Source organism: Myotis davidii, unplaced genomic scaffold (genome assembly GCF_000327345.1).
Source record: "Myotis davidii unplaced genomic scaffold, ASM32734v1 scaffold205, whole genome shotgun sequence".
Taxonomy (NCBI): domain Eukaryota; kingdom Metazoa; phylum Chordata; class Mammalia; order Chiroptera; family Vespertilionidae; genus Myotis; species Myotis davidii.
The window spans coordinates 283,730-310,128 of record NW_006297573.1 but is presented as its reverse complement, the minus strand read 5'-3'; the positions used below and the strand labels follow the sequence as shown (position 1 = coordinate 310,128).

Here is a 26,399-nt window from a genome sequence, read left to right as displayed (position 1 = left end):
CCTCCTCCAAAGCCTTTAGCCTCTGACACCTCCTTGTTTTATTAACTGTGAGCTGGTCCTATTTTATTATAAAACAAACAAACAGCCTACAATCTCCTTGAATGTTTTTTTAAAAACCCAGCAATAATGAATACTACCCTAGATAAACCTCATGGCCCATGAGTCTATCATTGTCACTGAGCATCACTGCTGACCATTCATTAGGCATTTACTATGTTCAAGGCATTATATGAAGCCCTTTATATTCACTTTTATTTAATCCGTAAAAGTACCTACTTTATAAATGAGAAATTTTGGACACAAGGGAAACCTTCTCAGGGCCATGTAGCTATAAATACTAGAGGGAAAATCTGAACAACACCCACAATATGTCTATACCACAGATCTGCTATTAGTCTGAGAGATGTGCATGTCCCCCCTTATAGGCACCCATATGTCCTCAGGCAGCAGGCGATGACAATGATGAGTTAGAAAAAGACTGAAGCCAGGTGAGTTCGGAAGACCTGATCTCAAGTGACCTTATGAAGAAAGGGGGATACTTGGAACAAAACAGCTCAGATTCCTTCCAGAGTTATCATACCCACCGGCCCACAGTTGTCCTCGTAGAGAGCCCCACTTTGAGGGTGAGTCTGACCTCTTAATACTTGTCCTGCCTCCAAACACAAGGAGAAGTTGGCTTGACACACATATGCACATTAAAGAACTACACTACAATTAATGCAAAGAAGAAACTCTAAGATACTATTTAGTACTTCATGACACACTGATAATCTAAAAGACTCTCTCCCAAAAGAATCTATGCATTGCTCAGGAAGACTCCTGAGTGGCAATAAGTATTCACCTACAATGCTAACTCCATGTGCATTCGCTAAAAGGTTAAAACGGGGACTATGATTTACGGGAAGTCTTCTGGAACCTGCTGAGACTTAAATATATCCTCAATCTATGCAAGCAAGCCAAAAGTACAACTTTCAAATGCAAGACTGATCTCCCAAGACAAAATTAGGTTGGAGCCCTTAAATACCTGTGCTTGCATAAGAAATTGACTTGTTAAAGTAATCATTTTAGGAGAAAAAAGCAATGGGATAGGAGTAAAGCCTATCTTCCCTCTCAGAAGCTGGGGGAATTAAGATACAACTGATGTTCCATTTTGTCTTCTGCATGAGGAAGGAGGCGTGGGTTTGGAAATTTGTTTAGACCTTTTCCAATTCTACAGTTAATATTTCTATAGCTTTAGAGAAGTAGCCTCATTTCTGAATTCTTCAGCCAGATTCAATGATTAACACTAAGCATAAGGGAAATTTAAAAGACAACAGTGTCTCATTTAAAAAGTAATTTGACCACATAAAAGTCATAAAATATATTGCTAACCCTTCCAGTAGTGCCACTCCCAGGCATCTCTCCTAAAGAAACAAATGCATTGCTTGTTTAACACTGTGAGTTCCTCCAGGAGCTGGTTAGGCCATTAGGCCACCAGGCCTGCTAGCACCGCCCCTCTGACTCCAGTTCTGCTGCGTGAAAAGCCACCAGATTGTCCTAGTTGGGTCTATCTGTGTCTTCCCTTTCCACTCAGAGATGAGCTACGCAGAAGCACAAAGAACAACGTTTCATGAAGTTTCTATCTAAAACTCTAGGTGAAGGTCACGGGTTACTGAATAGAGAAGACAATATCATTGTGTTGATACATGACATAAAATCATTCTTGGACTAAGGGTTTAATAAAAACATTAGGGCCAATCCTACCCTATCACTCATTCCTGTTATGCTATGTCAGTACCTCCAGCTCCTTTGTTCACTCCTCTCCTGTACTCAAAGTGCTACACCACTCTGGTTTCACCTTCGTATATCACTCCATTCTCCAACACCTGCCCAGCCAAACTACCCATCACTCTGTGGAATTTCCTTGAGTTGTAAAGAAACTACTCCATGCACTAACCTCTTCACTGAATGTTCTCGATACCTTCTCTGTTCTCTCAACAGCTGCTGGTTCTTTGTCATGATACCACACTCAAATGGTTAATGCTCATTCTCTTGCTCTCTGGGAAGTTGGCAAGAGGGGCCAATATTTTTCTAAACTCCCTTCCATCACTAAGCCATTACTCGCCTACCCTTGTTTTAAAAGCTAATCTCTACTCTCACACTTCTCCTTTTAATGCCACTCTACTAGCACCCCAACACTCTTGTAAATAGCTTTTCCCCTAAATGACAGAAAAAAATCAATGTCACTGGCTCTCTATACGAACTATGTGTAATCACCTCCCCTTCCTAGAATTTACATATTTCTTTTCTGGATTGTTTCCACAAAGACACAGCCAGATACACACACACATATTCTCTCTCATTCTTCCTCTCTCATCTATCTTTATCTATCTATCTATCTATCTATCTATCTATCTATCTATCTATCTATCTATCATCTATCTATCTACCTACCTCATGCATTTACCTGCCTCGTTTCATGATCAGGATTCTGAAAACACTGGTCTGTCCAGTTTCAGACCTTTTGTTCAATTCTCAATTCACCATGCACTCTAATAAAACTGTGCTTACCAAAGACCATATGGCCACACCCCATGAAAACATTTCCATTTTATCTACCTTGACCTCCCTGTAGCATGTGATGATTTTTTTGTTAAAATGCTATTTTCCTTTGATTTCTATGTCAACCTCTGGTTCATGAATTTCCTTCTATCTTTGTTCATTCCACTTTCCTATTTTCTTCCTCCATTCATACCTTTAATATTGCTGCTTTGCAGGTCTCCAATTTTGACCCTATGCTCTTCTTATTCCTTGAACTTCCAATGAAAGGCTACTCAAACCCAGGAGTTTCACCAGTGCTTGCCTGATCTTGTTCCCAATTATCCATGTCAAGACAGCCTCAACATTAATCCCAAGAATCACGGATCCAATTGACTCCACTTCACTTTGTTGTCCTATGAATACTTAAACCCTCAATATGTCTCAAACTGAACTCATTCGTTCCCTTCCAACCTATTTATGCTTCTATAATCTATGTCGAAGAACTAATGGTCCCACTATCCATTTGGTTTTTCAATCCAGGAACATGAATCATCATCAACTAGTCCCTCTCACTTCCTACATGTTATCAGACACCAATTCCTATAGATGATCTAACTATTAAATCCATTCCCTCATTTGTCCACATATTCCTAGTTTGAGTTGTTAAAAATAAACTATTAACCTCCTATTTTCTAAGCAAATACTCGATGTGATCCATTTTGCATGCAACTGCAAGAATTCAGAATTGTATATAAGGCATAATTTTATGTATGTATATAACTAGACAATTAGTATATTGTCTAATATAGTGGATTTTATTCAAAGTATTTTTATGTATTTTCCAAATGTATCACCATAATTATATCTGTTTCATTTTTATAGATGAAAAAGAACTATTTTATAATGTAAAAGAAAAGGAAATCATACTATGCATCAGTGGTGTATCTGGAAGACAACATTCCTGTGTGTGCTGAGGTCTTGGAAACAACTCGGGCCCTGGGGAGTTGGTATAAGGGCAGATCTTCTTGCTGCCTTCTTTGAGCCATAGCGGGCAGTTCAACAAGCAAGCCAGGACCTTGGACATCATTTGGAATCATCATGCCTATAGAGTAAACCAAGAAATAGTGAACACAAAATGCTTTCATTCATCCTTCCTTCATTCAACAAATGGTTAGGAGCCTCTATCAAGGGCAAGTCCCTTCTAGGAAGAAAACTTATTTATATTAAAGTAAATAAGTAAAATATTTAATACGTCAGATGATGACAAGTACTATGGTGAAAAATGAAGCCAGAGCCCTGGCTGGTCTGGCTCAGTTGGATGGAGCATTATCACATACGCTGAAGGTTGGTGGGTTCAATTCTGGTCAGGGATAATACCCAGGGTGCATGTTCAAATATGATTAACTATACATCAAATGCCTCCCTTCAGCCTATACATCTATAGCATATTTTGGAGGAAATTAGAAATAATCTATAAGAGATATAGTCTTTTAGATTTTCCTATAAGCATCACCTAAACTCTCCATTTTTTCATACTGAACAAATTTCCTAATAAACTCACTATGACTTCTGCTTTTTATCTTATCTAGAAACTTCAGAATCAGGATCTAATCGGTTGGTAATGCAACAGAGAATCTGATGAGGGGGTGAAAATAACTAGCTTTTAGGTGGTGTGAAAGGAAGTCTCAGTTGCTTTCCCCTACCCCAAGCACCCTCTATCCCATCCACCAGGGCCCGCATTTCTGCAAAGCAGTCATATCTGTATGCCCGCCTCACTCTTCCAGCTCTGCTTATGCCTGCCTCCTCTCCACTGAGGAGGGACCAGGGGTGGGATCAAGATTCTGAGAGGGATGGCCTAAAACCAGAGTCTTAAGAGCAGAAAACCAGCTCTATTGGCAGAGCTATTTCCCATCCAGCTGTGCTGGCAAAAGCAGCCTGTTAAACTACAGCACTGGGTTTTACAGGTTGCTGCAGTTTGTCTAAAACTTTGCATTACCTGCCCCACACGAAGGCTGCGCATGCCCTTTGCCCCCTCCCCTCCTCCATGGACCCTTGGCGGTGCTCAGGCACACATTTTCTTTCCTTTTTTTTTTTTTTTTTTTTCAGGCACACATTTTCATCTCTCACAGTGCTTGACACAGTTTCACTTTACAAAGCTGTTCGCCAAGCACACACAGTACCCGGGAGCCCATAAAACAAACCCAGTCCTTTAGGGCCTGTGCAGTTCTTAGGTAATGGCCATAACAGGAGCACAAAGGTTAGAAAAACAGAGAACTTAAAAATATATATATATTCCGGGTAAATGGAAGTTAATGCCTATAGGAGAGGAATGGGAAACATTTTCAAAAGACTTATACTTAGTGGGGTACAAGAACAGAAAAATAGTCAACAAAAAATAATGGCAATAAGAATCCAAGTAGAGAGGAGATTAGGTTCTGTACAACTTAGCAACTGAACGAAAGGGAGGTTTATTTTGTTGTTAAATAACCACATCTAAGCGGCATGTCACGCTCTCATTTGACAAATATTTCTTGAGCACCTACTATCATAATGTAATCAGAGATAAGCCTTGCCCTTCAGAGCTTAGTCTACAGTACAAGACTGGCATGCAATTGAGTATGTATGCCTGACTCTTGGGCACAATGACAGAAATTCATCCAGTGTTCACTGGAGGCACACTTCAGGTAGGGGCAAAAATTGGGAAAAAGAACTAATTTCTCTCGGAAATCTTGTAACACTAAAGGTGTTACTGATTTAAAATTTATCTTGTATTCTTTATAGCATTAATTATACTAATTTGTAGGCTTAGTTTCATAGCCCATGAGGAGTATAGGGTCTTGGAGGATACAGAATTTTGGAGAAAGTATAGAGTCAAGAATAGTCCTTTATACATAGATTCTCCAAAACCAGTTTTTAAATTAATTGTTCTTAGATAAATCTAAAATTGTCTGTTACTTATAAAGTGGTCAGAGAGCTAGAGATTTGAAAGAGGCTTTAGAGAACACTTAGCCTAAATCGTTCATTTTACACTTGAAGAAATAAAGAGTCTTGGAGAAGCCTAAAGGCCTGCCTGATGACTCAGCAGGTTAACTGCTAAGTCCTAAGGATCCTGGGACTGGAACAGTCTGTCATAGGCTGGGCAGGGCTCTCGAGAGAAAAATGAAATTGAGTAGAATTAACTCAATATGTATGCTGCTGAGATCTGTATTGACTCAGCATCAGTAATTTCTCAGCCCACCCATAATTAGCTTTGATCCAAAAATTCATGCCTGCCACATGGAATTCTGGAGGCTCTCAAAAATTTTTCCTAAAAGCATGTGGTTATGAATGATTTTCTAGTGAATACAGGTCTAAGACAGCTTTACAGGTCTAAGGGCCTTCCAAAATATTACATTAAGGCAGTGTAGTAGGTTGAATGGTGAACCCCTGAAAAAGGTATATCCATGCTACAGGACTTATGGATGTGACCTTACTTGGGGAAAGAAATCGTTTTTGCAGATATTAGTATCTTGAGGTGAGACCATCCTGGATTACCGCAGTGAGACCTAAATCCAGTGATAGATATACTTATAAGAGACAAAAAGAAGAGAAGACACAGGCAGGAAGAAAAGAAGGCCATGTGAAGACAGAGGCAGATAATGGAGCGATGCAACCACAAGCCAAAGAATGCTGGAGCCACCAGTAGCTGGAAGAGGCAAAGAACAGGTTCTTCCCTAGTACCCTAAGAGGGAGCACAGCACCTTGTTTTTGGACTTCTGGCCTCCAGAACACAGAGATAATTCATTTCTATTCTTTTAAGCCACTAATTCTGTGATAATTTGTTACAATAGCCCTAGGAAACACATACGGGCAGCAGAAGGCAGTGGAGCTAACTTTGGAGTCACCTAGGGGGGACTGGATCATCCCATGAAGAGAATATCTCCTTTCCCATAGTTTTCCCAACTCCACTGCCTCTTCTCACAATAACCCACCCCATTTTTCTCGTCTGTTCCTTTCAATCCTGATGTTATAAGGCATAAATAGGTCCAAAGCAGTGGCAATTTCGTCTCCCAAGGGACATTTGGCATGTCTAGAGACATTTTGATTTTGATCATGACAGGGGTGGGAGTACCAATGGCATCTAGGGTTAGAAGGCAGGGAAGCTGCTAAACATCCTGCAATGCACAGTTCAACCCTCCAACCAAAAATTATCTGAGCCACAATAGTATCAAGATTGTTATAAAGTATCAATGGTAATCACATGGTCTATTAATTCATTTATTTGTTAATTGGTGCTTTAAACCTTTCCCAAGTATTTAATAATTGGAGGACTATAAAAATGTGGTAGATTTTTATTAACACACACACACAACAATATCCTTGCCTGGCTGGTGTGCTCAGTGGTTGAGTGTCAATCTATGAACCAGGAGGTCACAATTTGATTCCCCATCAGGGCACAAGCCCAGGTTGCGGGCTTGATCCCCAGTGTGGTGTGTACAGGAGGGAGCCAATCAATGATTCTCTCTCATCATTGATGTTTCTATTTCTCTCTCCCTCTCTGAAATCAATAAAAATATATTTAAACAACAACAAAAAAAATAGTATACTTAGAGAATTTTGGTAAAAAAATTCCCATGTTTTCCCCTAGTCATGATCAGTTACACATCATGCAAAACTGGATAGACTCATCTAACCTTAGATATTCAAAATTACCTCTGTTGACTCATAGGAATTGATCATTGTTATTATCTCACAAATGTCTTCAATCTTTACCATGAAGAATTCCATTCTTTCTCTTTCTCAAAAAAAATTACACTTACATAAAACTGTTACATAATTTTCTGTAGTTCTTTCTCTCTCCTTATGACATATTACCATACACATAAGAATTTCCCATAGAAAAAGGTTTTTCCTATAAGTAGTGTCATAACAGGTGAAGGACAGCATGAATCCTGAACAATGGCTCTATAAATCCCAGTGCTACGAAAGAATTTAACAGTTTCACCTAGGGATCCTAATATTATAACATTTGATATTTCAGTGTTGGATGAAAAAAATTATTTATTGAAGTCAAGTTTTCAAAATTACATAAGAATCAATACTGGGGGGAAACAGAGAGAGGCACGATACTTTCAGGATTCTTTAATGGAAACTAAGTTATTAATGTACCGAAATTGACTGTAATATATGACTATAAAAATGTTTCATAAATGTTTAAAATATGCCTCTCTTTATTAATATTTAACAACCCCATTCAGTGAGCTAACAGTATCACTTAATAGCATCAAAGATTTCAATATATATCAGTAGAGACTTATTTCAGATTCAGCCTTGGGTATTAGTTTTAGTTTTAATTCATCCTGATAATAAAAAGCAAAACGAGGCAGAGAAAATGCAGCCTTCTCAGAAAACAAAATCTGAAAACTCTAAGTTAAAATATGAACAACTGTTATTCTTCCAGATATTTGGAAGCAGATTAATAAGCTGATTTAAATTTGAAACGCCGTAATGAATGAAATGGAAACGTAAAATTGATCACATACAAAAATAAAATGGAAAGATTGCAAAATAATGTAATTTCTGTTCAGGAGAAACAAAAACCACAAACCTAACTCCAGACTGCTTTGCGTTAACGAATTAAGATTTTCCAGATCATCGAATCTGCCTTGTTGACTGTTTCCTTCAGTTGAGGATATGGAGGGATGGGAACTGATGCCAAAATTTTCTTTCATCTTGAGAGGAAGGAAAACAGAAACGCATTAGTACTTTATGATAAAATGTGGAACACTATAATGTAGTTTAAACAGACAATAATGATAGTGGAAAACTGGCCCTGAAAACAGGCCTTCTCAAGTAACGGTTTATGCTGTAGCAAGCAGTAATGAACCCTGGTAACTTAATAGTTGCAAGAGTACAGGCTAGAAAAACCTGTGTTTTTTCCCTAAATACTGGATTTTTTTAAACAACAAATTTGTTTTTCTAAACATTAATAAGTGGACTTAAATAAACATTTACCAAGGTCAAGGAATAAAAGATCTAGCCAGTTAAGCAAGGTCAATGGTTGACACACTACCTCCTGATCCCGCTGGACCACCACGTAAATAGCTGATCCCCAAATCCCTGGTGAATTTCCACAGCTCTAAGCCTTTGCTACACCCTCCCTAGCACTCTTATCTGCATGGGGAACACTCAGTGTCCCAAACCTAAAACCAAAGATAAGCACAGTCAGTAATTTATCACACTTTCCTCTTTGTCCTCCTTTTACACAAATCTTTTATGGTTTCCCAAAGTCACAATCTTCCAGGACGTAGAATTTTTACTGAAGTATTTTATTATGATACTAGAGGCCTGATGCACGAAATTCGTGCAAGGGGCTCGGCCCTCGCTTCATCCGGAAGGTTGTCCGGATGGTCGTTTTGCTGTTTGGACTAATTAGCATATTAGCTCTTTATTATATAGGATTTTAAAAAAAACTTTTATGAGCATAAAATTAAATGACAACATCATGGCCACCACTGTCAATGGCAACACACCAGGTAATTCTGTGTGTCACCTATTCCCAAATCAAGGTATTATTCACACAATCCCAAAACATCTGTTCTCTGGTAGACTGCCCAGAGTCTTCTATGATGAGGAATCCTCTGGGGTTCCATAAATACGTCTAGTCCAGTGCCCTGCATGGCGGAAGGACCCTCAAGCATTGGTAGAAGGGTAAAAGGGAGAAGAGGTCTAAGGGAGGCAAAGGGGAAACCCAGTCCTAGCTGCCCTGTGAAAGAGCAGATGCAAACACACTTTGCACATCACTGCAGGGAAGCTGTTAACCTCAGTGGGGGGAGCGCCTTACTGTACCTGAATGAATATACTGCTGCATATCCCTATACAATAACTTCCTTTTCATTTACTTGGAATCTAATTGGGGACAGGAAAAAAAAACACGAAAAAATGTCCCTAATAAATGATCCCAATTGGTGACCAGCTAACTCTAATTTTCTAAAAGATAAAGTTTATTGGCAATTTAATAGCAAGGGCAAACCTATTAAAATATAATGCTTTCCTGCCCAGTTGTAAATGGGCAGTATCACAAATGTAAAGATGATTTCCTAGAGTTCAGCAACTCTCTATTTAGTATCATATATAATACAGAGAAAGTGTGGTTAAGTGAGTTATAAACAATCTTTAATCAATTTGCCTTGATTTGACTGGACATACACTATGTGAGAAACGTAGAACTGTATTTTCCTGAGGGAATTTAAAAAAAAATCAAATGGCAAGAGACCTCTTCCTTGAAATGGGTAATTAGGAGAAAAACATCACTAAAAAGGCAAAGCAAAAGAAAAAAATATATATAAAGCAAAGCAACAGGAGCCTATTGGCTGAAACTGAAAGTTGTGTGATGCAGAAAAGATGAGCTTTTACTTACAGCAACACACTGTATAGTAACATCTTGGAAAAATGATTAATTATGAAATGATTCATTAATATATTTTTTTAAAGTTTCATGACTTAGTGACTGGGATAGGAAGGGGAGGAGACAGGGGAGGGAAGATCTGTTTTAAAACACCCCTTACCATGTTTTCAGTGCTGTAGCCATACTGTTGTGTCTCCGGGGAATATACGCTCATCATGGACCTTGCGTCTTGAGGCTCAGGTGGTTCATTGTCACAGAACCACTGCGTACCAAAGTGAAGTTCCTGCATGGACGGAACAGGAGCAGCCTCTTGAATGTGTGAGGAGGGATACAACTCCGTGGACGGAAAGCAATCTTGATAGAGCTCATATTCTTCATCAACAAGCATTTCTCTTTCTTCACCCATTTCCTGCAATCCAGGAGTCAGAAATTCATGCATTTCCCAGGCCTCCTTGCTATTGTCTATCTCTTTGTGTTGGGACTGGAAACATCTCCCCAAATTTAGAAGTGGCTCATCCACAAGTTCTTCTTTAAAATAGGGTTCATCTCTAAATTCCTGTAAAAAAAAAAAAAGGTTGCAAAAAACGTTAAGCTACACCCTCTTAAAGCTGGAAGAGTAACCTCTGCTGTAGCTGCAGGGACGTTGCTACATGCCAACACATGGTTAACATGAACTGCTCTCCATTACACACGCGGAGAAATACAAGCTCACTACCACACAACCTTCCACCCAGGAAAGGGACGAACAATAAATCAGAGGCTAAAATCTGCCCTTGGCAAGGTGAATGGCTATTCTAAAAGGTTCATTATACATTAACCACCTGAAAACGCTCAGTCAGAAATGGCAATTTTGTCAAACTGCTACGCTGAATATTTAACTCATGGATCTCATATAAAAAGTAGTACATAAATACAAAAACACTTCATATTAATACTTACAAAAGCAAAGACTTAAAAGATCAGGATTTTCAGCCGAAACCGGTTTGGCTCAGTGAATAGAGCGTCGGCCTGCAGACTGAAAGGTCCCAGGTTCGATTCCGGTCAAGGGCATGTACCTGGGTTGCGGGCACATCCCCAGTAGGGCAGCTGATCGATGTTTCTCTCTAATCGATGTTTCTGACTCTCTATCTCTCTCCCTTCCTCTCTGTAAAAAATCAATAAAATATATATTTTTTTAAAAGATCAGGATTTTCAAGCTTACGTAACTCAAAAGACATCACGGCTACTTGGAAAAAAATAAACATTCCACGTAAACTAAAGATAAGAGGCATATGTCTCACTACTTTGAATTTGACTCTTTGATAATATACTATAAATAGATTTTTTTCATCTGCTTTGAAAATATATAACAAAAAGGAATAAATACAGTGTGCTTTTAAATTAATTTATATTTCACGAGTTAGAAGAACAAGTACATACAACTGAAGCTAAATAGTCACAGACGTGCAGGAACATTGCTGAGTTTTGGTCATGCTACGGAGCTGCTGAGACTTTGATCTAATGCTTAGCGACATCAAGGTGCTGATCACAAGGATGCCCTTTTCCTTCGAAGGGATCAATGACAGGTCCTATTTTAAGTATTACTAAGTATAAATTCCTGGAAATGAATCTATTCTTTCCCATTACTTCCTTACTTGCAGCTAAATATCACTGTGGCGAAACTTGTATATTAATACAGTATACCATATACTACAACCTACTTATTTTTTTTTTAAAAAAAAGCTGTGTGTAGAAGGTATATTTGGACATGGCATGTGTTTATGAGGTTTTAACCAAAAAAGTCTACACTAAGAAATATAATGGACTATCTGTCAGCTTGAGACACTGTCAACAAACTATGTAAAGAATATCAAAAGACAGCTGTTACCAAGTAAAGCAAAACCATACTCTAACTGCAAAGAGCAAAATAAGCACAGTTCATTTTAAAAATAAAAAAAAAGGAAAAGCTCTAAAATAAACCTTCTAAAATTGAAGCAAAAATTAGGGTTGACTAAATCTTTCTTTAGAAAGTATTTAATAAGAAGTTCTTTTGTATAGCTGTTTTCTACATCATTATAAATGCAGGTCTATTTTCAAAAATATGTTCTACCCTCAAAATTTTAAGAAATATTAGTGTAAAAGAAAGTATGTTCAGATCAACGGAAGGACTTGTATACATGTATATAAGCCAAACCAATGGACATGGACAACAGGGGGATGGGAGCCTGAGTGTGCGGGGCGGGGCGAGGGGAGGGTGGGGGTTAATGGGGGGATGAGGACACATTTGTAATACCTTAACTAATAATAATAATAAAAAAAAGAAAGAAAGTATGTTTGTTCTTTGAAAATGCCTTACACTGGCCTATGTCATTTATGGAGGCAATGTGATACAAGAGGGAAAAGATTTCAGTTTAAAAAATAATAATAAAGATAGAGAGGGGATTATTTGAACTCTATATATTTAGCTAATGGAGTGGTAACAAGCACTGTCTTCCTTATAGCAACTTTAGCTCACAGCAAACCATTCAAACGGGAAATAAATGTACTAAATACCTTGGGTGCTTCAATTATTAAAGATGAATTTATATCATGAATTGTTCCTGAAATTTCAGTCTTGTCTTCATTAGTGTTTGAATGTAAAAGATAATGACTTTCTTCCTCTTTATCATCTTCCTGAAAATAGAAGCATTTTTATTTTATTTTCTACTTTTCTGCATAACTGAAGAAATGTTTTTGTCAACCATGAAACTATTTTTTTGTACTGAGATATAATTGACATATAACATTATATTAGTTTTAGTTGTATAAAAATGATTTAATATATGTATATATTGCAAAATGATTACCACAATAAATTTAGTTAACATCTGCAACTTTCAAATATACAGTGCAGCATTAAGTACAGTCACCATGCCTTACATTACATCCTTACAACTTATTTTATCTTAAAACTGGAAGTTTGTACCTTTTGACCACCTTCACTCATTTCCCACCCTCGCCCCTCTGGCAACCACAGAAACACTTTTATAATCAAGAAAATACCTTCATTTCAAACTCTCTTCAGATTAATTCTTATTTTTCCATTAAGTGCAAGTACATAATAAAATGTATGCACCTTGTTTGATTAGAACAAATTTTTCTTTAACAATTAAAAAGAAAGCCAAATTCAAGTCAAACCTTCTCACACTTTTTATTTTTAAATATGACTTAAGGAAAAAAGTCACTTTCCCAGGAATGGACCTTATTATCAAAAAATGTACAAGTGTCTACAGGGTGATTTTCAAAACCTTTAACAAGGGCACAGTGTGGTCACTCTCCATCAGAAGAGACACAGCCATTCTGGGGCTTATCATCTCAATATCAGTGCCAGGTAATAACAGCCACTCTTTATCAAGTCCTAGCTTCATATCACAAGCCATGGCAAATATTTTTATATGCTTTACCTCAGCATAATCTTTTTAAAATATATATAATTTAGTTTTATCTCTAAAATTGCATTGACATTTTTAAAAAAATTTACCATTCTAGTTAGAATTGAAATGCAGTAACTTATTCATATTTTATTTATTATTTTATTTTTTATCTCAGCATAATCTTTACAACATCCTATAAGGTCAGGATTTTATATGTGTCTAAAAATAACAGCAAAACCATTGGTGCAGATCTAAGCACTTTAAATAATTCAATTCATTTAATATAGTTGTTAATATATATGTGCTCTTATTAACCCCATTAAAATTTTTTTTTTTTTATTTCAGAGAGGAAGGGAAAGGAAGAGATAGAAACATCAATGATGAGAGAGAATCATTGATCAGTTGTCTTCTGCACGCCCCACACTGGGGATCGAGCCCGCAACCCAGGCATTTGCCTTTGACTGGAATCGAACCTGGGACCCTTCGGTCCACAGGCTGACGCTCTATCCACTGAGCCAAACCAGCTAGGGCTATTAGCCCCATTTTACAGATGAGTAAAAGGGACACAGTAATTGGTCCTGTGTAACATAACTAGTCGGTTACACACCGAGAATTTGAACCCTGGCTGTATGGCTCTAGCAGGGGTGGGCAAACTTTTTGACTCGAGGGCCACAATGGGTTCTTAAACTGGACTGGAGGGCCGGAACAAAAGCATGGATGGAGTGTTTGTGAGAACTAATATAAATTCAAAGTAAACATCATTACATAAAAGGGTACGGTCTTTTTTTTCTTTTTAGTTTTATTTATTTCAAACAGGCCGGATACAGCCCGGGGGCCGTAGTTTGCCCACGGCTGCTCTAGAGCCTGTGATCTCAACCACCATGCCAGGCAATGCCCACCTTATAGATGAGGAAGCGGGGAGCTGGTGAGGTAAGTAAGTGACCCAAGGACACATGGCCTTGCAAATCACAGAATGAAGCAAAGACCATAGCTGTCTGGCTCAAGAACTCTATTGCCAGTTCTATTCTGTTAGTTCTGAAGATACAATGCAGTTTTAAAAATCAGTTCATTCATTTTTAGGATCTGGCTCATCTGAGGTGAGTTTGTAGAAAAGGAAGTTAAATCACATTTGCGGTTAACATAAAAATTATTTTATTGACAATATGCATCTATATATGACTAAAATACAAGGTCTGTAATATTTATAAATACATAGATAACAGATATATACGATACAAAACTTTTTTAAAAAATACTTTGTTCTTGCCCTGACCGGTTTGGTTCAGTGGATAGAGCATCAGCCTGTGGACTGAGGGGTCCGGGGTTCGATCCGGTCAAGGGCATGTACCTTGGTTGCGGGGACATCCCCAGTGGGGAGTGTGAAGGTGGCAGCTGAATTGATGTTCCTCTCTCATCGATGTTTCTGACTCTCTATCCCTCTCCCTTCCTCTCTGTAAATAATTAATAAAATATATTTAAAAAAATACTTTGTTCTCCTGTTGTATATTCATAATCTTTCCGCCCCAACCTGACTTTGGGCCTTTTTATTCACACTCCATCCCCACTTCTGCCGAGGAATGTGCAAATGCTCAGTAAACATTAGGTGGTTTCGTAAGTGGCCACCAAATGAACCATGAGAGAGAGACAGACACCTCAGAAAAGACCCACGCATCACTATTTACAGCTCATAAACAGATAGTTTTGCTAAAAGAACCCAGATGTTAAAGTAGGAATCACTTAGTGGTAATTCCACTAAGAATTGTTAGTCTTGAAAATGACCTTTCTCTCATTTCTTTATTGGCCTCCCACTCCCAAGTATCCTGACAAGCCTTCTGGTCACCAAGGGAGCCTGGACAGAGGTGCATCGCACAATCATTTCATTCTGAAACCCTCTACAGGGAGGCTCTGAGGTCCGGAGGTTTCTGTAGCTCGACCCCTGCCAGAAATAGCCTAAGAATCCACACCCTGCTGGTACTAAGCTCCATTTTTTTCTACTGCTTGAAACACTTCCTTAAGCTGCTGACAAGTCAAGTCATGCTGTTTGAGTCTTAGAGGCCATAACTGGTTTGTGATTTCCTCTAGTAGGCCAAATAATCAGGCAAGTAATCATCAGGGAAAATCTAGACAAAGTTCCTGCTACAATCTAAAATACCAAGAAAATGAGGTCCCCATAAAATATCAAGTTTACCCTTTCTTAATTTGTCCAAAAATAAAACTAGGCATCTCATGTTATATGTTAGCTATGGCAACACCCACATATCAAATATACAGTACAGAGTCAAGAACTTGACTAAGCTGTGTGCTGTATCCCATTTTGAAATATTTAAAGTGTCTGATAGTAATATATAGACGTCTTCATATGTAATATGTGAATAATAGAAGGTCAAATTGATGTTCTCCAATGCAAAAATACTGTATGTAATGCATGAATCTATCTATAGCTATATATACACACATATATACGTGTGTGTGTGTGTGTGTGTGTGTGTGTGTGTATATACACACATATATATGTGTGTATATGTATATATATATATAAAAACATATCTATCGTTTGTAGGATAGAACACTTGTGGGATGTTAATATACTTCATAAAATAAAAGGATTTTAGAGTTAAGAAAGATTTTAGGAGCTTTCTAGTCTTATTCATTCAGTCTTTTCAGAAGTAAAAAAAATAGGCTTAGAGAAGAAAAGTGGTGTACCTAATTATCAAATTGTGAGGGCAATGTTTTTCAAAGTGCAAAATCTGGCAATAGGATTACATGGTGGCTCATTGAAGAGGCAGATTCTTGAGCGGATCGGAATTCTTAAGTCAAACTCTGACAGTAAAACCTAGGAAACTGTCACCTCCCAGGTGACTCTTAGGTATATCATACATTTTTGTGTTTGAAACCCTCTGGGCTAACTCATAGCAAAGTTAGAAACTGAGCCCAGATTTCTTGAAATCCAGTCCAACACTCTAACCATACTGTTTCAGGCATGTTGCATGCAAACTACACTAGTGACAACAAATTAAAACAGGAATATAGAGCATAGTGGCTAAGAGCATAGGGTCTGAGGCTACTCTGCTGAGTTCATATTCCAATTCTGCCCCTTCACAGTTATATCACTTTGGATAAGTTACTCAACTCTCTGTGTCTTGATTGACTAATCTGTGACAAGGGTAATAAGAGAACTACTTCTGAAAGTCCTGTAAATAAATTAATAGATGTAAAGGACTTAAAACACTGACTGACATATAGTAAGCACTTAATAATACTTTAATGCTGCTTGAAAATTATCATCAATTTTTTTTTTGCATTGAGGAACCTCAATAGCACCTGTAAAGAGGCCTTCAGTCATAAACAGTAACCTGACCCAGTACATGAGATTATGCAATAAGATGACTTTAAGATGGCTGGGCCATATAGGAGTTTAGATGGTAAGGTTACAAGGCACTTTGATGGTGAGAAAAGCATATTAAAACCTCATTGCTATTAGTACATATGATATGGTTAACTGGATCTCAACTTATCATGCCATCTCAACATCATTCCAAAATGAAAGTTAAAATGCATAAATAGACTTATTCTAATTTACATCATAAGGAAGGTGACAAGACCCTAGAAGACTGTGTTAAAAGGATGAAGATAAAAATGGTAGTTAACATGGTAGTAGTAGGACTAGTAACGTTAGCAGGGAGCATTTATGTAACAATGTGCTAAAACACTTACTGAATATCATCTTTAATTCCCAAAACCCTATGAGATAGACAGTATTTCTTCTGATTCTGTCAGGCAAGGATGGTAAGAAACTTACACAAGGGTACACATATAGTAAGCAGTAGAACAGGGGCTTGCGGCCAGGTGCATTTGTCTCCACAATCCATAGTCTCAACTATGACACTATTGCCACCTCCTACATTAACCAAATTCAACAACTTACCCCCAAAGGCTTACAGATGCCAAGGCGGACAGTGCCTGGTGGCACAGCTTTCAACACTTCCACAGCATCAGCAAGTTTGGTGTTGTCCAGACAGTATTGATTGACTGACACCAGGCGGTCTCCAGGTAGTAGTTCTCCACTTCTTTCCGCAACGCCATCGGCCACCAGGGAACGAATCACAATCACTGATCTTGTGGAATCTAAGGGGTCCTAATGATCACACCAAGAAGAAAGATGAGTCAGCTCCAAAAACAAATATTCAGCCTTCAGACAGTGTGTGTTTACTCATGACTCTCAGTTAACTGTTTACTTCCTGTGCCTGGCATCCTGGTGATGTTCTTCCAAAGATGGCACAATCTATTACACTACCACTCTAAACACCCACACAGATATCAGCTCGTATCTAGGTGAAGACATAACCTTAATTTTTCAAAAATTGCATGTCTGAGTGCTTCATACACATACATTTCTTCTTTCAACTTTGGGTGACATGTTTTGTTGAATAACCAGAGGTCTAGGGACAACTGGGCAAGATTCTCTGACATCCTCAAGCACAGTCACACTATGGATCAAAGGTAAGCCCATCTGTTATTGCTCTTGGGCAATAAGCTTCAAGAGAAGTGTACTACATAGTGCTCCATTCTTAGGAATTCCTCCTATAAAATCCTCCTGCTAAGTCACTTATGTTAAAAAAAAAAAAAAAAGACATGGAAACCATGGCATATTCCACTGCATTTTAAGAGTATGTTTTAAAGTAACATAACCTAAAATTATGACAGAGTATAGGTACCCCTAGGTGAGAATGATTCATATGTAGAAATACATAGAAAATGAGTATGAATTTATGAACAAAGCCAATGTGCAAATCTCTCTCATCCATATTTCTTTTCATTAAGCACTGAAGAGAACAGTGGCATAAATACATTTGGTTAATAAAAATCAATTCATAACCCCACTATTATTTTTAATTTTATTCCACGAACACTGATAGGTAGCACTTACTTTTGTCAGGCTCTGTTCTAAGTGCCTGACAATTATTAATTCAACTAATCCTTAAAATGAACTTTAGGACGTGGTAGGATGTGTTGTCAGGCACATGTATTTCACAAGGAAAATGAGAGTCAGAGAGTTAAGGCAACTTGCCAAGATCACCTCACTCACTTCTGACCATCATGCGCTGCTACTTGGCCTGCACCATAATAACAGAAGAAATTGGAAATAAAGAATTGTGAATGCAAAGACATATTCACATGGAAATATTCTGAGTAAAATCTCTTAATCTGTCCTAATAGTGGAGGTATATGGTACTATCACCAACCTCAGACTTAGTAAGGAAGAGAACAAAGAATCCCAGTAATAGGAGCCCTTGCTTTGGTTTGTCTATTCTGCTCCTGTTGTTTCATTATGCAGACTGTTCAATAAAGGCAAGATGTAGTAACAAGAGATTCCTACTACCGTTCCTATTAAACCTTTCCCTGGCAAGTAGAGAGAAACTGCCACATTTGCGTTAGAATGATAAGCCTTTGGAGTTGACAAAGTGAGAATCTGCCAAGTTCTAGGCTGTGTCTGTTTGAAGTGTTTGGTGCTTCCCTTGAACTCCCCACTTTCCTATGCCTCTGTGTTTCAGATGCCAAGGTTCATTTTCAAGTACTGCAAGGAATTTTAAACAAATATGCCGTATATGAATCACCAAAGGCTACACAGCTAATTCCTTAAAAAATGCCTTCCAACTACCGATCTTACTTTCCTTAACTAACCTTGCTTTTCCACTCCCAAGTCAAGAGAGTCTTGGTAAATTTCTAACCTGACCTGATGTTTAACCCCACGTATTTATGAAGAGGAACAAAATTACAAACTGTCATGGGAACTCATTAACAAAGTACAGAGTGTTTAAGTATAATTACACCAATATTTTCAAGTAGAGGGAGCTATTGCATAGGAAGAGAACAGAAAAGAACCAAAAAAAAAAATTAAAAAAGAAAGAAATAAAAAATACAGTGGTGTATCAGCAGGCAATCAGCTCAGTAATATAAAAGAGCTGTCTATTTTGTCACTGGCAACCATGAATCACAACACACTTTTCATTTTGAAATATGAAACCATTACATTTTAAGTTTGACACGCTAATAAATAAGCTGTACAATTATGTCCTTCATTTAGGATGTCAGTTTTTGATGGAAAGCTTTTTTATTGGGGGGGAAGGGAAACTACATAATAGCTTATTCCCCTCGTGAAATGCACAGAAAGCAGCTAGCATTACTTCATATTAGTAATTACTCAACTTTCTTAGAGAAAACGGCAACAGTAAAATATACCAAAAGCAAATAAATGACTTCACCAGGTTGGTGTGAGTGACCTCTGTAGTTTCATATAACACCAAATCAAATGGTAGTATTTTTAACCCAATAAATAGGTGAATTGGTTTTGTTAAAATAATTAGAAACATTTCAAAGGACAAGCAGCCAGGACACAATGGAAAAGTCATGGTGAGCACTTATTTACACAAAGTCCAGTCTTCTTTAGAGCTCAGGCTAGTGTCAAGTGTGCTTGCTCACTAACACTGACTCAGGCTTAGCCCTCTAGTGATTTTAAGCACTAAATCTAATCTAGCACCACTTTTCCTGGAGGAGGGAACCCAAAGGCAGCTCCTTTGTCACTCAAAAGAAGACAAGCCACCTTTGAAGACGGCCCATAGTGTATAATCGCTGCTTCATTTTCTGGGATGACTTTCCGACTGTGTGATTTCCCACACAGTTGAAGGAAGTGGCTTTAATGAGTCAAAGCCATTTCCTGTCATGGTCATCACACGTAGCAGCCACCCTATGGGAAAAGCGGCTGCCACTGCCTACTGGGGTGGCTACTATTCCTGAGGCTTTGCTGCATTTAAAAAAATGCTAAAAAGGCAAGAAAAAAACACACAGCCAGATTCAGGCTGCTTCTCACCAGAAAAGTCTATTTTCTGAAAATATAGTCCATAATATCATACCCATGTTATATCCAACAAAATGTTATAAGGATATTTCTCAAAACCTCTATCCAACTCTTTGACCCCAGGCAGATTTTTAAGTCCCCATCAGTTTTTATCTCCTTTACACAAGTTTAAAATCTCTTAAGTTTTCTCATTTTGGTAAATAACACTGCAAGGAACACTGTATTCAAGAATCAAGATGTTTTAGACTAAGCAGCCAATAGAGGGCACTAAAGACCAATCACAAAACACAAGACACATCTTTTACTATGCAAGCCATGCTCTTTGGAAGGATATTTCCCCCTCTTTATTCAAAAGCCTTATGTCATTATACATATTCTAACAATATCCCATCTGATTGCTTTAACTCAACAACTGATGAAGGTTGTTCCCTACAGCTCTTTAAAAAAATATATTATCACATGCCTTTTAGTAGGGAAGATGGTTAAAATAATTTCAGTAAAATGTCAATTTAGAGCAGCCAACTTTCATCAGAATACTATATAAGAAAGTAGATCTCACCTGAATTCTCCTCACTACTAGCTGTAAATTCCCAAGAGAACCCAACTAACTGCTGTCTCACAAGTGAATAACATCTGAAGAAAAATGGATATAAGGATCTTTGAGGTCTCTCAAAGTAATGCTAATGTTTGATATTTATTATAAACTAGAGGCCCAGTGCATGAAATCCGTGCACAGGTAGGGTCCCTAGTGGCTACCAGCTGCCGGCCGGGGTCTTCCTTTGTTCCGTGCCACTGCATGGTGATCAGCACACATCACAGTGAACGATCGAACTCCCGGTCAGTCAAACTCCTGAGGGGACACTTTGCATATTAGGCTTTTATATATATAGATACAGGATGTGTCAATGTTGGGGGAGATCCAAGCTGACAAACTGACTCCTCTCCTCCCATCCTCCCTGAGTGGTATTACCATACACCCACATATTCACTTACTCTCCCTCACCCCTCCACTGAGTTGCTGACTAAGGCAAGTCACTTTGATCTCTCTCCTCCATCTGACCCTGTCTCTCCATTTCCACTGCCACTACCTTGATTCAGTTTCTCATTATTTCTAGCCTGTGCAACTGCTACAGCCTCCCAATAAGTCTACCTGTCTCCAATCTTGCCTCCATCAGCCTATTTTCTAGGGAGATAAAAGAATGACTTTAAAAATAAAAACGTGACCACAATTCCTCCTCTGCTTCAAACACTTCAGTGATACAGCCTTCAGGACAAGGTCCCAACTTTTTGGCAGAGAAATTACTTCAGATCTGGAGAGCAGTCTGGTCTCCTTTCGCTGTTCCCACATATATCACTGCCCACTCCCATTCGCCCCACACACTGTCTCTAAACCTAAGAAAGACCTACCAGCACAGCATTTGTCATCATACATTTTCCTTACTGCCCCTGATCTTCTGGAGTAAGTTAGGTCATCCTGCTAGATGTATTCACAGCACCTTACATTTTCCCTATGATAAAATTTTTGACATTTTACTGAAATTATTTTAACCATCTTCCCTACTAAAAATAAGTTTCATGAGAGCAAGAATAGGTTTTCTTATTTGCTGTTTTATTTCCAGGGCCTACTACAGTGCCTGCCACATAGAAGGCACTGAATAGCAGTTGAAATATCAAATGACTGAATCTATTCGGTTTCTCTCTCCTCAGTGGATGATAAACACGTCAAAGGTATACTATCATATATGAATCACAACAATAACAGCAACGTCAACTGGGTATACTTCCTCAGCCCTTGCCAGGCCGGGCATGTTCTAAGCATCTTACTTATTTGAACCTATTTAATCCTCACACCCACATGAGGTAGGTGCCCTTATTATCCCTACTTTCCAGATGAGAAAATTAAGGCAGAGGAAAATTAAATAACTCAACCAAAGCACACAGTTGATAAATGGAGGAACCAGAATTTAAACCACTCAGTGAAGTTCCAGAGTTTATGCTCTTAGCCACTAAGGGATGTGCTCCTCTATCTTAAGGTAAGAATTTGCTAAGTGAGTGAATGAATGTAGAAAGAAGGCAAATTGCCAGAAGATAAACTTATTCCATTGCCCAAGCGTATAAAACTGAGCTCCTTAATATGCAGCAAGCTGCATGGACAGGTAAACTTTGTTTGCCAGAGTTTTCATTTACGTTTACTTTCTCAAGAATCCATTCATTTGGTGAGCTAAGAACACATTTACATGAACAGATACAAACATGTGACACTCATTATGCTCAAATGGATGGGATTCAAAGTTTCTGAAGCATCTGTAAAACGTATTATATGAATATTTGTGGACATTCCCACAGATCAAAGAGACCAGAGTTCACATAAACTCAAGCAGAGTGCAGGGGCGTCACCTGGGATGGGGAGGTGGTTCCGTTGAAATGTGAGCTCTGTGGGAGGCAGAGAGCTCTAGCTATAAAGCTGCTCCAATACGAAAACTGCAAATACAGACAAGCAAGCATGGCAAGCTCGGTGCAAGAAACGCAGCAGGGAATGTTACATAAAGACGCAGACGAAATGAACAGGAAGAAAAGCGGTCACATTTGATAAAGTGGCCAGTGCATTAGAAGTAAGGCATTTTTTAAAACAAGAGGCACATGAGACAGACACCACGGACTGCTCTGACATTGAACATTTATAGGCATTGGAGTACTACTCCAATGAAGAAAAACAAAAACCACAGTGTAACAATGACTTAACCATATGGATTCAAAATAAATAACAACTTTGTTTTTCTTCTTTTAAAATCTATTCTGTATCCAACACCCAAACTTTGGAAAACATTAAGTAATGTAATAGGAAGTTAAAGATCACAGCAGGAAGGTAAGGAGATAGGCCATCGTTTATCTCCGATAGAAATTTGTGTATAAATTACCTTTGATAACTTTGACACTCATTGTCAACTAAGTCTATTCAAATATAAAATTGGCCTATAGCGCACTCATGAGAGGAAACAAGGTTAATTTATATGGTCTTAATGCTATATGATTGAAGTTCTGTGCTGTTGTATATATAGCTCACCAAAGTGAAATGACTCCAGGGAATGACTAGAAAAACAACTTTGAACAACGATGAAATACAAAGTGCTCTACAAATGAACAGATCTCCTAACCAATGAATTCAGTGCTGTGGTGACACTATTACATAATTAGGCTACTAAGCTTCATTCCACAAATATTTATTCTTATGGGGAAGTATGTTTGAAAGATAATTTTATAGGATCTATACAGATTAATTTCTGAATAACATAAGGTAGCTAGCTCTGTAGTATTTTATGAGAATTGTCCAAACTCAATAATTGTCAACTAAGAGAAAACTATGAAAGCAGCAAGTAGCCAAATATTTTATTCATAAAGAGTATTCTATTAAATGTGGCCACTATTATTTGAACTAAAAAAGCATTGAGTTAAAACCTAAATAAATTAACAGTGAAGTAAATTTTTAAAATCAGATCTTGAGGAAGTTACTAAAAGGGAGAATGCAGGGAGGAAAAGCCACTAAGTTTAAATGGGAAATAGCTAACTATCCCATCCTGGAGGGAGGCAACAAAAGGAAGTGGGTATAAAGAAAGGCAAAGGAAGGGTTCCTTGAGAGAGAGAGAGAGAGAGAGAGAGAGAGAAAGATGTCTTAAGGAAAAGACAGTGATTTTCAGATGCTCTGCTATACATCTGGCATAAATTAAAATTTCCATTGGTAGCAATGTCAGGCAGGAAACAGGAATCCAAAGATTTCCTTTAAAGGAAAAAATATACACAGGAGAGTCAAGACGACAGATAGTCAATCCACCAGTGGCAAAATGGGTATGGATTAGAAGTGAGGGACAAGTTTTGAGCCCCAGCTTGGGGCCAGCCTGGCTGTGTATAGTTTTATAAGTTCTTCATTTCTCTGAGTCTGTTTCCTTAATTGTAAAATGGGAAAGTTGGATACATGACATTTATAATCCATTCTACCAACTCTGAACTCTTCTAACTAAATTTGACAGAGTATCGTGAGTCAAATTTGTCATTAATTTCTACCAAAACATTCACAAAACTCTATAACAAGCAGGGGATAATGAAAGCCAATTCAAAACACAGCATCAGCAATGAAAAAGAGATACACTATGGGCACAAGTATGATATATTTTTGTTAATGATATCTTTTAAGAAATTAGAAAAAGGCCACTGACTACACAAATTCTAACTTTCTGGGTATTCCACCATCAAAACAGAAGATACAACAAAATATATAGGACATTGCCCTTTTCTTATGTGAGTCTTAAAACAACCTTTTTTTCCCTTTGCCATTTTTAGATAGCAAGAAAAGACATGTCAGGGACTATTAGTTGAATTAAAATCTCAAGCACAGTCTTGGTTTAAGAAAGTGGCACGTAATTAATTATACTAAAAGAGCTTCTTCTGATTTGACCAACAAGCTAAGCACTTACCCTTAGGAAAGAGAAATAAATGTATTTATAGTGAACACAAGGCAATAACTAAATGATTCTAATGAATTATGAGAAAGCCATCTCATCAGAATCTAACCCCATTTTTAACTATTTTATAATATAGCCAAGTATTATACTAATCATACCAAGAACCACATCATCATGTTCAAAGTAAGTACCCACAAATACATTCAGTGCACTCAAGATAGATTAAACTGATATGGTTCCTGGCTCCTTGTGTCTTATTACTTCCTAAATACTATTAGGCATTAAGAATAGATTTTTCCACTCATCACACATACAGCTAAATAGTCCCTAAGCAGCACAGTAAGCACAATAAGTAAGGCAATTAAAAGTTCAGTGGAGAGAAGAGGACAGAGAAGACTGCAAAAAGATCAAAATGTATCCTAAAGCAGAAAAAAATACATAAGCTTGCAGGTAATTTTACTCTGTACTAAAGGTCCAATGCACAAAATTCATACAAGAATAGGCCTTCCTTCCCCCGGCTGCCCACACCGGCTTCCCTCTGGCACCCAGGACCCGGGCTTCCCTCCAGCCACTGGCAGGCACCTGGGACCCGGACTTCCCTCACAGCCTCGGCTTGGTCTGGAAGGATGTCCGATCTAATTAGCATATTATGCTTTTATTATTATAGACTAGAGGCCCAGTGGATGAAATTTGTGCATGGGCCGGGGGAGGGGGGAGCCTCAGCCCAGCCTGCACCCTCTCCAATCCAGGATCCCTCTCACAATCTGGGACCGCTGACACCTGCTTGCCTGCCTGGTCCCCCTTAACTGCCCCCCTTGCCAGCCAGCCTGTTCACCCCTAACCACCAACAGCCCTCCCTGCCAGCCTGGTTGTCCCACACAGCCTGCTGTTCAGTCATTTGATCATTCCTCACTAAATCCCTGCCGGCTTGGTCGCCCCCACAAAGCCTGCTTGTTCAGTCATTTGGTCGTCCCTCACTAACCCCCATGCTGGCCTCGTCATCCCACACAGCCTGCTGTTCAGTTGTTTGGTTGTCCCTCACTAACCTCTCTGCCAGCCTTGTCGCCCCACGCAGCCTGCTGTTCAGTCGTCCGTTCGACTGTTTTGGTTGTGATGGCCCCTGGCTTTTTATATATTGGGATAGATTAGTACTTTAAAAATCTACTTTAAGCACCATAATATTCAAAATGGTTCAAGTGGGAGTCCTATCTTAAAGACTTTTTAAAGACTGTTGCTTTCTCTTATCCCCTTATTGTATCCTACTAGATATTCTTCTTGGATATTACATATGTTCCTTGGCTATTTCATCTCTTGAAAAATGTATGTTATGCCGTAATTGTTTACACATTTACCATTCACCCCTGGCCCAGGACTTTCACTGGTTGTAAGGAAAACAAAAACAAATCACACAACTGTCTTTTATCTAAAAATCCCATTATCTGCCTGAAATGGCTGGGGTTCCACCAGGCAAACAGTAGTATAAAAGTGCAAAGTCACACCCTCTATTAAAATTACATTAGTTGAAATTTGAATAATACTTAACACTATGAAACTATACACTTAAAAATGGTTGTGGTAACTTTTGTTATGTATCCTTTACAAAAAAATTTTAAAGTAGGAGAAACTAAGATGGCGGCATAGATAAACACCGGGAAATTGCTGCCTCTCAAAACAATTGAATAATATCTCAAAAACACAATACGGACATCATCCAGAACCACAGGAAGCCTGGCTGACTGTAAATTCTACAACTAGAAGGAAAGAAAAGCACACTGAGACCCAGAGGA

The 26,399-nt window shown here is 38.3% G+C and overlaps 1 protein-coding gene across 2 annotated transcripts in view; it reads right to left on the bottom strand.

Moving 5' to 3' along the window:
* The window catches only part of INADL (InaD-like (Drosophila)), a 282,818-nt gene that overhangs the window by 184,402 nt on the left and 72,017 nt on the right, over positions 1–26,399 (bottom strand). For both annotated transcript variants that reach the window (XM_006773216.2, XM_006773215.2), the window contains exons 17-21: positions 17,225–17,434; positions 12,440–12,559; positions 10,068–10,463; positions 8,108–8,231; positions 3,448–3,622 (exon numbers count right to left, since the gene is read on the bottom strand). In XM_006773216.2, coding sequence (XP_006773279.1) covers positions 3,448–3,622; positions 8,108–8,231; positions 10,068–10,463; positions 12,440–12,559; positions 17,225–17,434 — 1,025 coding nt within the window. The remainder of the gene's footprint in view (positions 1–3,447; positions 3,623–8,107; positions 8,232–10,067; positions 10,464–12,439; positions 12,560–17,224; positions 17,435–26,399) is intronic.